The sequence below is a fragment of the Amphibalanus amphitrite genome, unplaced genomic scaffold (genome assembly GCF_019059575.1).
Source record: "Amphibalanus amphitrite isolate SeventyFive unplaced genomic scaffold, NRLGWU_Aamphi_draft 000197F_arrow, whole genome shotgun sequence".
Classification (NCBI taxonomy): Eukaryota; Metazoa; Arthropoda; class Thecostraca; order Balanomorpha; family Balanidae; genus Amphibalanus; species Amphibalanus amphitrite.
The window spans coordinates 337,289-350,697 of record NW_024881692.1 but is presented as its reverse complement, the minus strand read 5'-3'; the positions used below and the strand labels follow the sequence as shown (position 1 = coordinate 350,697).

General features: G+C 49.9%; 2 protein-coding genes across 4 annotated transcripts in view; one reads left to right on the top strand and one right to left on the bottom strand.

The window, feature by feature from the left end:
- The window catches only part of LOC122384728 (DNA excision repair protein ERCC-6-like), a 34,564-nt gene that overhangs the window by 10,833 nt on the left and 10,322 nt on the right, over positions 1–13,409 (bottom strand). For all 3 annotated transcript variants that reach the window (XM_043372422.1, XM_043372423.1, XM_043372421.1), the window contains one exon: positions 4,010–4,186. In XM_043372422.1, the coding sequence (XP_043228357.1) occupies positions 4,010–4,186 (177 nt within the window). The remainder of the gene's footprint in view (positions 1–4,009; positions 4,187–13,409) is intronic.
- Positions 191–12,770, top strand: LOC122384730 (glutamate receptor ionotropic, delta-1-like). Its single transcript, XM_043372424.1, has 2 exons — positions 191–236; positions 9,729–12,770. The coding sequence occupies exon 2, from the start codon at positions 10,139–10,141 to the stop codon at positions 12,380–12,382; it is 2,244 nt and encodes a 747-aa protein (XP_043228359.1). The 5' UTR covers positions 191–236; positions 9,729–10,138; the 3' UTR covers positions 12,383–12,770.

The window sequence follows — 13,409 nt, the reverse complement described above, 5'->3', positions numbered from 1 at the left end:
ACACCATCATCAGTGAGTAAAAATACAAAAAAAAACATACAAATACATCGCAATCATTCAGTCGTTCGTAATATATGCATTCGAGACACTATAGTCCATTTTTTTTCAAAAGGCTCATGGCCCGAAGTATTATTTTGGAGTTAGCACGTGCGGAACGCTAGAAAATAACGCAAGCCGAGATGAATTTCTCGGCCATTTTTGAAAGATAACCGCAGTGCTACGGAACGACTTGTTCAGTTGAGCTTATATTCTGTGTCACGTTTCAAAATGTTTGTAAATTCATAGATTTGAGCCATTCTGTTAATTTTGCATGCTAATGTAACGTCACTCCTGTAGTAGCCTTGATTCCACAGCCAGCCCATCACTTGAGAAACTAGCAAGCGGCAAATCTTTAACCCTCGCACGACCAGGCCATTTCTCATAACACGAACGACCAGGGGGGGGGGGGGGTTGTTACGACCCCCCCCTGGCGTTTCGAAACGGAAGGTCGTAGAGCTTAGCGGAAAAAACCAACGGATTGCTCTCAACGAGATCTCGCGATTGGTGGTATATTTTTTGGTCATAGGTCAACATTTGACCTACTTTTGACCGGTCAAAGGTCAAATTTTCGGAAAAATAGACTTTTTTCAACTTTCGGCGGCGATTGCGGCAAAACGGTGGGAGATATCGACTTGAAACCTTCACTATCGTGTTCCTTGTCCCATTCTCTATCGTTTGGTATGTATTTCGTTTCCCTAGCTCTAAAAATGGCGCGTTGGGAGCGCCGGAAGTCGGCAAGGTCACAGTCGGCGGCAGAAATTCGAAAAATCAAAATGTAAATTTTTGAAATCTGATTGTATTTTTGGATTTGGGAGGTCCATTTGCTCCCTATAGAAGCTAATATTGCTGCATATTCCCATTGAGGTGACAAGAATTAGCAAAATAGTGGTTCGGGCGCTTTTCAAAAATAGTACCCGACGCTGTTCCTCTTGTGACGTCATAGCTCCGTGACCTGACCTGACCCGGTCAAATTTCTTATACCATATGATAGCCAATACTTGCCCCAACATGCATGGGAAGTTTCATCACGATCCATCAACCGATGTCCGTACCACCGGCCAGGGGCGGATCCAGAAAATCTCCAAGGGAGGGGCCATTAGAAACCAGGAGGCCCCCCCATAATCCCACCTGTTGGAGGCCCCATCTTCCCACTTGTTGGCCCCCCCAAAAAAAACTGCGTCTATTGAGCTTATCTAGCTGTTCAGGCAACATCTCAACATCTGTGCAGGCTTGGAGGCCCTCTGTGCAGGTTAGGAGGCCCTGTAAAAGTGGTCATCTCTGTGAGTATAAGAGACCTCCACGGGCTCCAAGTTATGAAAAGCTTTACCAATCTTCTAACAAAGAAGTCTTCTCAGCTAGTCTTCTAAGAAATAACTAAGTGGGTAGGTTAAAAAAAAACTCATCGGATTTCGGCCACTTTATTTTCAGGAGGCCCCCTTTTCAGCTTTCTAACTTTTTATTTTATTTTTGAAAAAAATCGGCCAAGGGGGGGGGGCCATGGCCCCCATGGCCCCCCCTTGTATCCGCGCCTGCCACCGGCAGGAAACCTCGGGCGTTGGCACTCAGTTTGTGAAAATCCGGCCGGAGGCTGTACCTCTTATGGCGTCATAGCTCCGTGACCTGACATGACCCGATCAATTTTTTTCGGCAAAAGATGCGCAAAGGTTGCCCCAGAGGGTACTGAAAATTTCAGCCCGCTACGACAAGCCGTTTAGCGTGCACTTCGAAAAAGACAGAACAATGATTTTTGCTACTATATTCTGTCGGGGGCCAGAGTTCTGAACGGCAGGCTCATGGAAAACATGTGTCAGCCGCTGAAGCTGGTGACGCTCTATATTGTTGTCTTACATTGTGTTTTCGCATGCTACGTAGAAACTTCGGTCGTCTTTTTAATAACTCCTTCCACCGACTTTTTCCCAATGCAGAAATCGATCGGTCAGTATTGTAATAGGTCGGCAGATATGCTGGCGCATGTTTCTTTTTGTACTTACCAGGAAATAAACTTAAAACAAAATGTCAATCCGTGTGTTATTTTTGTAGGCCTGCAAACAGGTCATCCACGTGATCATTTTAATCATTTGTTTAGTGCCTATGGCTAGACCCCGTGTGGAAGCATTTTCGATTCACAGTTCCTCATTATGTGTCTTATGTCCATACCAGGGTCCATACTTTATCGCAAATCAGAGACCAGCCGACCCTGATTTCGAAACGTGCCAAGCCGGTGTTCGTTGATTTTTGTCAAAACCACCACTTTGCACGTGACAATTCTAAAATCTATTTTCGGGCCGTGCGCCTTTTGAAATAAAATGGACTATAATACAAGAAACAAGTACACTAATTCGTGCTACACAATACGCATGACAGTTATATTTGGACGCCTCTGTTGTATGAAGCGTCACTTATAGGTCACTCATAACACGATATTGAGTGGCAGCGCAGAGTTTTGGAAATTCAGTTTTGGTCTATGTTTGTGGATGTAGAGAGACTCTAATAGCCTAAGATCAAGCTCCAGGTAACTCCTCTGCAGAATTGTAAAATCGTTAATTGAGAAGGCGGTGCCACACTCATCAGAGTGGTCTTTAACTGAAGAGGGCTTTGGGCTAAATACCATTAAGCCAGTGCGGTCAGAAATCCCCATGTGCTGGCACACTCTAGTAGTGAGGCGTACATGAGTGGACCCAATGTACGACTCCCCACACGAGGAGCAACAAAACTGGTATACAACACCAGAGCGGCAAGCTTTGGGAACCCTGTCTTTGAAGTGGAAGATAGAACCGATGGTGAAGGTGTTTCTTAGAATCACCTTGGGGTCAAGATAGGGATAGAAGGACGTCAGTAAAGTTATGAGGTCTTTTCGCAGGCTAAGGGATTGTGCACCAAAGTAAGGTAGTACTAGGTACTTCTCCAGCTTGGGCACGATGACTTCGCTCGATATTGCTGCATATTGTCTGTCAAGGAACTTTCTAACATGAAAATCAAACATCTTTGTTGGAAAGCCATTGTTTTGAAAGAACTTTCGTAGGAACTTGAGTTCGCTGTCAAACAGTTTAAAATCAGAGCAGAGCCGGAATGCCCTGAAAAGGCATTAGTACCTAGAGTACCTAGTACTACCTTACTTTGGTGCACAATCCCTTAGCCTGCGAAAAGACCTCATAACTTTACTGACGTCCTTCTATCCCTACCTTGACCCCAAGGTGATTCTAAGAAACACCTTCACCATCGGTTCTATCTTCCACTTCAAAGACAGGGTTCCCAAAGCTTGCCGCTCTGGTGTTGTATACCAGTTTTGTTGCTCCTCGTGTGGGGAGTCGTACATTGGGTCCACTCATGTACGCCTCACTACTAGAGTGTGCCAGCACATGGGGATTTCTGACCGCACTGGCTTAATGGTATTTAGCCCAAAGCCCTCTTCAGTTAAAGACCACTCTGATGAGTGTGGCACCGCCTTCTCAATTAACGATTTTACAATTCTGCAGAGGAGTTACCTGGAGCTTGATCTTAGGCTATTAGAGTCTCTCTACATCCACAAACATAGACCAAAACTGAATTTCCAAAACTCGGCGCTGCCACTCAATATCGTGTTATGAGTGACCTATAAGTGACGCTTCATACAACAGAGGCGTCCAAATATAACTGTCATGCGTATTGTGTAGCACGCACGAATTAGTGTACTTGTTTCTTGTATTAGTGTCTCGAATGCATATATTACGAACGACTGAATGATTGCGATGTATTTGTATGTTTTTTTGTATAATTACTCACTGATGATGGTGTTAATACACCGAAACCGGTCTGATCATAATAAATATTAGTCCCATCCCCTTCACCTAAATCGGAACTTTATGTCTTGCATACCATGGTACCGCCGCTTTCCAACAAAAACATTGAATCGGATGTAACGTCAAAATATTCATCTTTAGCTCACATCCCACATTTCTCACCAACCCTTTCCACTTCCATCGGCCCTCACCTGAGTATCTGACGCGTTCGTGTATCCTCCCTGAGTGATGGGCACCGCGAACTGTGACATAAACACGGGCAGGGTGCCCAGTTTGCCGGGGAACACAAAGTCGAACAGCGACCAGAGCTCGCGCAGGTTGTTCTGTAGCGGCGAGCCGCTCAGGATCACCCGGTGGGGCGTGCGCACCTGAAAACGGAGACAACCGCATAAGTCATACTGTAAATCCTATGGAGAGGTTGAGACACAGCAATTGGTGGACTGCGCATGGAAGTAGAAAGGATGAGACTATCACCTTCATTGAAATGTCGATGAGCAGGTTATCTGCATTATGCAATGTCAAAGGTCGTGGAGTACAAGATGCATGAAAGCAGAGGTGTAATTAACTTTCGTAAGATTGGAGCCGGAATATGTGCATTCAGTAGCGAAATAAGATGCAATTTCATGTAACAGTGGTAATCACCTGTCATCTCAAGAAAACATAGGGATAGTATTACAATTAATGGCCGATGATAACCCTGCTTCATGAGTTAATCTACCCCATTGCTAACTAACTGAGAAGGGGGGGGGGCTAGTCAGGGGTAGGGGATCCCGAAAGTGGTAGTCAGGGGACGCCATATTTTCCAGACAGATCAATGCAAGAGTTCGCGCGACAGATCCTTATTGTCGTAACGTAACCAACTGCGAATCGGCTGTCTTAGAACTGCTTTTTGGCCCTTCAAGCAGTCAGGGTCACCTGACGCAAGCATCTTCGTTTACTATCGCTGAAATGACTCTAAAGTGCCCGTTCAAAGTACGCGGCACTTAGCATTTATAAGCGCTTTGGCGTTTAATCCAACTCGATCAATGGAGAGAGCTGCGTAAAATTAAAGCAAAACAGCTCGATTGATATTTAAAGCGATTAGTGTCTATAGCATAAAGTTGAAGGATTATGGGCTTGATGAAATTTTTTCGATTGATGTAAAAACCATTACCGTGGATAGCATAAAATTGAAGTATTGTGGACTTTATGGACCTTTTTGCCCACGACATTTCTGACACAGTCGAAATGACCATTACATCATCATGCATCAGTGAGAATTACACTAATATACGGCGTCATACAGTCAAAAACATCTGCATTCTCCCACATCAACGCAAACCCATTTAGCTCCAAAGGAATATCGATCACATTCTACACACCCATCATAAAACGCTGAATTCAACACATCCACCCTCATACAACCCTTCACACATTCGGACATCCTTTCACGCGTCTAACAGCTGAGAACGCACAAACCGTGTCTACTTAGCGCTATAAAAGCCGCCCGTATATGCCGGCGGCCCACGCGGCACGGCGGTGACCGGTGGGAAGAAAGGGCGTCTGCTCGGCCACTGGCCGCGATGGCAGCTCGTCAGCGAGCATAGAGGCGTCAATTAGTGTCTGGTCTGGCTCGCCGGGCGCCAAAGGCGGCCGGTGGGAGGCGGCAGCTGGGTAAATGACCGCCGGACGTGTGCCGCATTCGCACGCCTTCGTTACCCGCGGGACGCTCACTAGCCCGTCAGCGCTCGTTACATTCGTTACGTTGGTGAAGCTTACTGGCTTGGCAGCCTTCGTTAGTTAGGAACGTTAACTACGGAGGAAGCATTCATAGTTTTGAGCTTCAACAACTTGGCAGCGTTTGCTGCGTTCGTTGTACCTTTGTGACGAGTGGCAGCCGAGAGAACAGAGTGGACACATCTCCGAGGGCACAACACGCCTAAAGGATCTGCGACGGTGAGTTGTCGGTCCCGAGCCTACCGCGTAGGTGGCACTGAAAACCAATACAAAATGCAATGTTATCCTGAGAGGCATTTCCAATTATCGTGTGAGTTGAGTTGGTACATTCAATCCAATGACAGGGCTTGAAATGTTGCCATCCTCCATAAGCATATTGCAAAGAATTGTTATACATAAAACACGTGTTAGAGTAAGTGACATGACACAGGGTGAATGACAAGTACTTTAAATAAATGAAAAAAACATTCTTGTCTAAATCTGAAGCCCTTCAAGCAGAGTAAATATGATAGGCGGCGGTTATCGGATTGCGCCCTTCATCGATTTCCAATGCCCTCTTGGCTCTTACCGCCGGGGCGTAATGATGTCGATCACGGGAGTCCTTTGTCAAAAACAATCCACACAAAAGGAAAATGAATGGGCTGGAGCGAAGAAAACATAGCATTATGACAAAATGCGAGCCTGAAATATAATAAAACGCTTAAGACGTAAGTACCATAAGCCTCCTAAACATAAAAAACAATTTCCCTAGTGGTCCATAACGAATACAGCTTATCTTCACCAAAAAAAATGCATACGTTCTGAGACACGAGCCTTCGAGGTCATGCAAGAAGAGTTCCAGCCAAATATGTCCCTAAGTCATCAATGACGACCGCGAGTAGAGGGGGCTCAAGCCCCCCCCCCCCCCCCCCCTCCAACCCCGACCCAACCCAGTCGGAGCTGAGTTGAATGAGGCGAAAGTCGGCTACGGCGGCAGTCTCTCTCAGTTGCCCGTGCACCGAGCACGCGCCGGGAGGGAGGTGGCGAATCGACGTGGGTGAACTTCAACCACTCCTGAGAAGAAGAGGTGAAACGTCCACGAGCAGCGGCGATCCTGAATTGGGAGATCCGAAATACTCGTGCCAGATGTAGGTTTACGTCCTTTAGGTGTTTGAAGATATCGTAAAAAGTTACGGTGAGACCATCTACAAACACAGGGGGTTGTTGCGATTGATTGTCATATTTTTACTGTTAGGATAATTTCAAATTTTATCTGCCCGATTTACCTTTTGAAATGCTCAAATAACGCACGCTTGAAACCAGCGTTTCAACGTGCAGCTCATCGCAAAAATCAAGAGGACGATGAAGAGCGGATTAGAATGAAAGTATACCGAACCTGCATCGCCAGTTTATGATCGTCTCTGTTATCCAACCATTACAGTAAACCAGACAACCATCGAAGTGAACTGCGACACCACCATCGCAATGGCTCGTCTAAGCTGTTCAGTGCAAGTTGTCAGAGCAGCAATTGTTGTTCTGTCACTGAAAGTCAACATCGAAGCTACCATCGTGGCACAAACTTCAGCTGGACGTAGTACAGGAGCGTTTGTAATGCCGACTTTCTTCATGGGCACCTCCATGACGCTCCCCCAGCATTTCCCAACAAACGCTTCAGCAGAGCGTAAATCCCACAACGTGACTTCGGATCTGTCTAACCGCTTTTACAACCCCACTATCGCACCGTCGATCCTCGCGGCTGTAGAAATTCCCATATCCGAGGATCCCGTACGGGACTTTTCGATCGCAATCATTGCCTCTTTCATCAGCAAAATGCCAAGACTAGATGTGATACTCCTTACACCCGAGAGCGTACTGCCTTGCCGCAAGGTGGCAAGGGAGCTACTCGTGTCTTCAGAGTTCGTATCGGTGTCTTGCAGCAGCCGATTGGACACCAGGCAACAGCTGGTAGTGTTGGTGGATGTACTGGACAGTTTTGTCGGGGACGCCACCGCAGCACTGAATAAAGACACCAATATCGACGAGACCCAGAGTATATCGAACGGCGGTCGAGAAATGACAGATGGCCTCAGATGGGCCAGCACAAATCGAACATCACCCATGGGTAGCAACCTTGTCAATGATCGCCTAACTCAGGCGGCGTTAGCAGCTCCACCCGGGTCGACCATCCTCCTTTTGACATTCCGCTCAGAGATACCACTTCTTCCAGTGCACAACGTCCATATCTACCAGGCAACCCTAAAGTCAGGCGGTGCCATCATACGCGAAGCCTGGACATTTCCGGGCGATCCCCGGCCTGTCGTGGAGCTCAGGGGATACTGGACACCCAGTCAGGGCCTCTGGGAGGAACCCCGTCAGCACGAGGGGCCTCGCGACTTCCAGGGTCGTTCGCTTCGTGTGGCCATGCTGGTGGATCCTCCATACGTCACCTCCGACAATTCAACGGGCCAAGAAAAGCTCGGTGGCTACCTTCCCGAAATCCTCGATATGCTGGTCGCTGGCCTCAACTTCACACCCAACATCATCCAGCCGCCAGACGGCAAGTTTGGCGTGGAGCTCCCGAACGGCTCCTGGAACGGCATCCTCGGCATGCTTCACCAGCGTACAGCAGAGCTGGCCCTTGTCTCCTTCTCGATGTTCGAACCACGCCGCAAGGTCGTCGACTACATCCGCCCCGTCGAGACGAGCCACTACGGATTCCTGATCCGCGATAGACCCAACCAGCGGGGCGACAACTCCGTCAACTGGCGGGCGTACACGGAACCGTTTGCGTTCGACCTGTGGGTGACGACTGCAGCGCTCTTGGTGTGTTCGGCCGCTCTCTGGACTGTGCTAGAGTCCGGTTCGCCGAGTAAATCGACTGAGGAGGGCGAGCACCCACCGCAACCTTTCTGGTCGGTGCTGGGGGTGCTCGTCCAGCAGGGCGCTTTTGTTCTGCCGGAGACATCTAGCCAGAGGATTTTATTTGGTTCGCTCTGGGTCTTCAGTGTGGTGCTGTTTGCCAGCTTCACCAGTAACATCGTCTCTCTGCTCGCCAGCACACGCTACGTGATGCCGTTCGAGACTTTGGAGCAGCTGGCTGCACTTACAGACTGGAAGATCATCGCAGATCCCGACAGTGCTGACCTAGGACTGGTCACCAGCCTTCCCGAGATCAGCGGAAGGCACTCAATCATCAAGGCGCTCCTCCCAGACGGTCTGGAAATTCTCTTCACTGAGAGTGACGCCACTCTCTTCACAGCTCGTATCAACGTAGACCACGTCCTTCGGCGCAACTGCAGCTTCGTCTGGTCTGCTATCCGAGTGATCCCATCAGGAGGGTACCTGACTGGACAGCGGGACCTTCCCTATCGAGATGCCATCGCCACACGACTGTCTCACCTCTCCGAGGCCGGCTTACTACAGCACCTCTGGGAGCTGACGTTGCAGCAACCGACAGCAGCCGGATGCAGGCGTCTCTCTCAGTTCAACACGATGACTCTGCTACAGACGGCACCAGCGCTGGCGCTGCTGGCCGTTGGAATACTGACTGCCGCACTGGTAGCCTTCGCCGAGTATCGCTGGGCCAGGCAGCACGTCATGTCATGCCCTTCATTCAAAAAGTGCAGCGTCAGGAAACCAAGAAAACGCCTCAGAAACATGTAGGTGCGCGCTGTGGTCCATAAGTTCATCTTCCTACACAGTGTCAATGCTTTACCGTGCACCAGCCGTCACGACTCTGCACCACTGATTGCAGTAAAGAGCTAAGAAAATCATAAAACCAAATTTAACCATTGGTAGCTAATCCACACAAACTGACGGATTTGATTGCAACATAAAAGTATGATGTAGCTTCCAACATAAGACAGTCACAGGGCAATACTGCCTCCGTGAACTTTGTGTAACCGAAATTCGGCAGTAATATTTCTCGGTAATCGGCAGCATGCTTAGTGTTAACTTTCCCGGATCAACAGCAGGGCCGTTTCATCTCAACTCTAGTTAGTCCCGCTTTGGCTTATGTTACACCGTATGGAAACAGAAACTAAAAGTATCACGAAATATCTACCCTCTCAGGCATGAGCCGAGTATAATACATCCCAATCGCACAATGATACCTCCTTGTCCCGTCAATGTTTAGTCCTGTTTTCATGAGAGTGGGACATAATTTGAGCCGTCGATCAACGTTCCCTGGCTGACGTTCTGTATTTCTTTTCGCAGGCTGCGACGGAGCCGCATCACAATGAGCAGCGTGTAACGAAGCTGCGCCTCCGTTCATCAGCAGTCACCAGGGGACCGGGCTGAGCTGCCTCCCGACTTCATGCGCCGGTGATGGCGAACGGCGACTTTCGCTACACGCTTCAGAGGAGGTAGTTCCAGCCTGGCAAAATCAGAACCCCAGGCATATCACTGCTGGCGCAGAAAAGGAAGCCAGCTAGGACTGCTACAAGCGGCAGGATACATGTTCTTGCTGTGCGTCGTTACACCCGCCGCCGAGGTGTTCTGCTGAGCTTAGCGTTGCCAGATAACCTCAATCAAGCGGAAAGTTTCTCCTTTGCTTATCGGCACCCAGATTACAATCACCGACTACTTATTCAGCTGACTTCATCGAGCGCGTTGAGCCTGCTACAATGTGGCGGCACGTACCCCTGCTCTTCAGCATAATCAGCTTGCAATTCTTATTGGTGTTGATGTGTACAGCTGGAACGTTCTACGAAGGGACCGCGAAACCGCGAAAGGCAGGCGTACCCAGGCCCATCTCCGATTCCCCAAACGTAGCAGCACAAATGGGTATACCGCTGCCTCTAGCACGACATGGACCACCACTGTCCCCTGCTAGACACCGCCGGAGTTCTGACCTTCCCATGGGTCCTCCGCGCCCCCTCTCTTCCGCTATCCATGTTCAATCACCCAGCAAGTCCAAGCCGCTAACATCAGCCACTTTGCGTGACCACACACCATTCATTGTGGAGGCGTTCGTCAGAAAGCTGCGTTTGAAACACGTGACGTTGCTGACTGGCGGGCAGCTGGTGTCCTGTCGGCAGGTAGCGCGAGCCGTGCTGATGTCACCGGCATTTGTGACGGTTTCATGTGATGTTGTTCACACTACACAGCCGCAACTGGTGGTCCTTGGAGTTGATGACTTTAAAAACAACGAGACAGCTGGTGGAGAAGAGGTCAACTTTACAAAGCAAGGTCCTGATTACGCACTAAATGTAAGAGTAAGAAATGCCTTAAAGAATGAAATGACTTCAACGCATGACAACATTTCTTCAAGAGCATCGCACAATGAAGAAAATGAAATACTGAGTGATGAGTTTCACCAACTTGACGTCGTTAGTGACCATCTGAGGAAAGTTGCGCTAACGATGCCGCCAGGTTCCATCATTCTCCTGCTAACGCATCGCGTCTTGGAGCCTCTCCTATCCGTCCCAAACGTCCACCTCTTCCAGGCAACGCTTGAGCCTGGTGGTGCCGTCATCTACGAAGCGTGGACGTTCCCGGGTGACCCACGACCTCTCACAGAGCTCAGGGGATACTGGACAAAAGCCGAGGGTCTCTGGCTGGAGCCGAGACAGTACGACGGACCAAAGGACTTCAAAGGACGCACACTGCGCGTGGCGATGCTGGAGGACCCACCGTATGTGACATTGGATAACAGCTCTGGCAAGCCGGTGCTTGGTGGTTATCTTCCCGGTGTTCTGGACATGCTTGCCGCGGGACTCAACTTCACGCCGAAGATAGTCTGTCCCAAAGACGGCAAGTTCGGTTATCAGCTCCCCAACGGAACTTGGAACGGTATCGTGGGTCTTCTGCAGCATCGCCGCGCAGAGCTGATGCTCGTCTCTTTGGTGATGCTAGAGCAACGTCGCAGGGTCGTCGACTACCTCGGTCCCGTCGAGTGGACATACTACGGCTTCGTCATCCGCGACCGGACGCTGCGACTCGGCGACAGTGAGGTCAACTGGCGCGCCTACACGGAGCCCTTCTCGCCGGCACTGTGGACGGCTGCCTTCGCGCTGCTGCTGTGCGCGGCTGGTGTGTGGAGCGCCATGGCTGCGGCCGCACCGCAAGCAGAGACCAACGCTTCAGAGCCAGGCGCGACCGCGACACCAGCTGAACCATTCTGGACGGTGCTTGGGGTGCTGGTACAGCAAGGCGCGTCTGTTGTGCCAGAGTCCTCCAGTCAAAGGATTCTCCTCGGATCGCTCTGGGTCTTCAGTGTTGTGCTGTTTGCCAGCTTCACCAGTAACATCGTCTCTCTGCTCGCCAGCACACGCTACGTGATGCCGTTCGAGACGCTGGAACAGCTCGCTGCTCTGACAGACTGGAAAATCATCGCCAACCCTGAAAGCGCTGACCTTCACCAGCTATTCAGAATTCACGAACTCAACAGAACTGGTAAACTTGAACCGATAAAAGCCTTTCTCCCACACGCCTTGGATATTCTGCTCACGAACGACAAGACGGTGCTCTTTACAGCGTTCTCAAACGTCGACCACGTCCTCCGACGTAACTGCAGTTTTGTGTGGTCTGCTATCCGAGTTTTACCTTCGGCCGGCTACCTGACTGCTCAGCGGGACCTTCCCTATCGAGACGCCATCGCCACGCGACTATCCCACCTCTCCGAAGCCGGCTTACTAAAGCACCTCTGGGAGAAGACACTGCTGCAGCCAACAGCGGCGGGCTGCCGGCGTCTCTCCCAGTTTAGCACCATGACGCTGAGACAGACGGCCCCAGCGCTCACACTGCTGGCCGTGGGAATGCTGACCGCCGCTCTGGTGGCGTTCGCAGAGTGCCGCTGGGCGAGACGACGGGCCCGCAGGCAGCGGCGTGGGCAGCGCACCAAACGGTCGCGGAAACAGCCCAGCTAAGAGACTTGGGTCGAACGCTTGGATTTGTGCTTACGGTGAAGTGTATGAGTACTGTCGCAGTAGGATAATTACAGGCATAATGTAACAGCACCTGAGTGCACCACGCACCGTGTTGCTCCTGGACAGCAGATTCGTTAGTTGAAACAGCGCTTTTCAGCTAACCTTGAATCGGCTCCTTTCATGCATGTGTGCTTTCTGTGTGATCAGACGGATGAAATGAATCACCATTACACACGCCGACTTCAGTCGACATTATTCATCCTAACACATTAACGCTGCCTTTCAAAGATTAGGAGCGGGCTACTGTGAAAACTCCAATACAATAGACGCTAGACGTTAGCGCCATAACGCTGAAAGACCGAGTGAAAATACATTGCGCACAAGATTAGCCAGCTGTCATTCGTATGGAAAATATGTTTCTCCCAAATTAGCGGTTTGCATTCCTGACTGAAAAGCCCAGCTACCATTGCTTATCGGATATCATGAAAGAGCTGAAGAGAGGCAAATAATGTTTGCAATTAACGAGGAACACAACGTGATATCAAACGCTGAGAAAAAGCCAACTGACTCCATAATTAGCCTGTATATCGAAATGAAAAGCAAACAAAAGCTCAGTGAGGCTCCTTGACCTCGGTGTCTTTCAGCCCGGTCACCAACATTGTAGTATAGCTCAGAGGATGAGATCACGCGCCCGCTACTCCTCGCCGACGACCAAACTACAACACCTGCTGATAGTTCATTAACCGTAAATCACCAAACCACCCTACTATCGACGGGCAATCATTACACGTCCCCGGTTAACGTCTCATTTTGCACGCGGCGCGTCGAACGTCGAACGTCGAACGCGTCGAACGGCGTTATTAGAGGGGAAGGCGGTCGCGACACTACACGACAGCCACCTGTCTCATCAGCCCACGACACGCGGGTGATTGGCGATCAGTGATGAAACACGTTGCCGCCACTGGTCGTCTGAAGCGGCTCATTTCCGTAGCGGCTGGCAATCGGCTCGTTCGGGCAGCGTGGTACA

Bases quoted from the DNA above. Each gene is read 5' to 3' on its own strand.
- LOC122384730 (XM_043372424.1), top strand. From the start codon at position 10,139: ATGTGGCGGCACGTACCCCTGCTCTTCAGCATAATCAGCTTGCAATTC.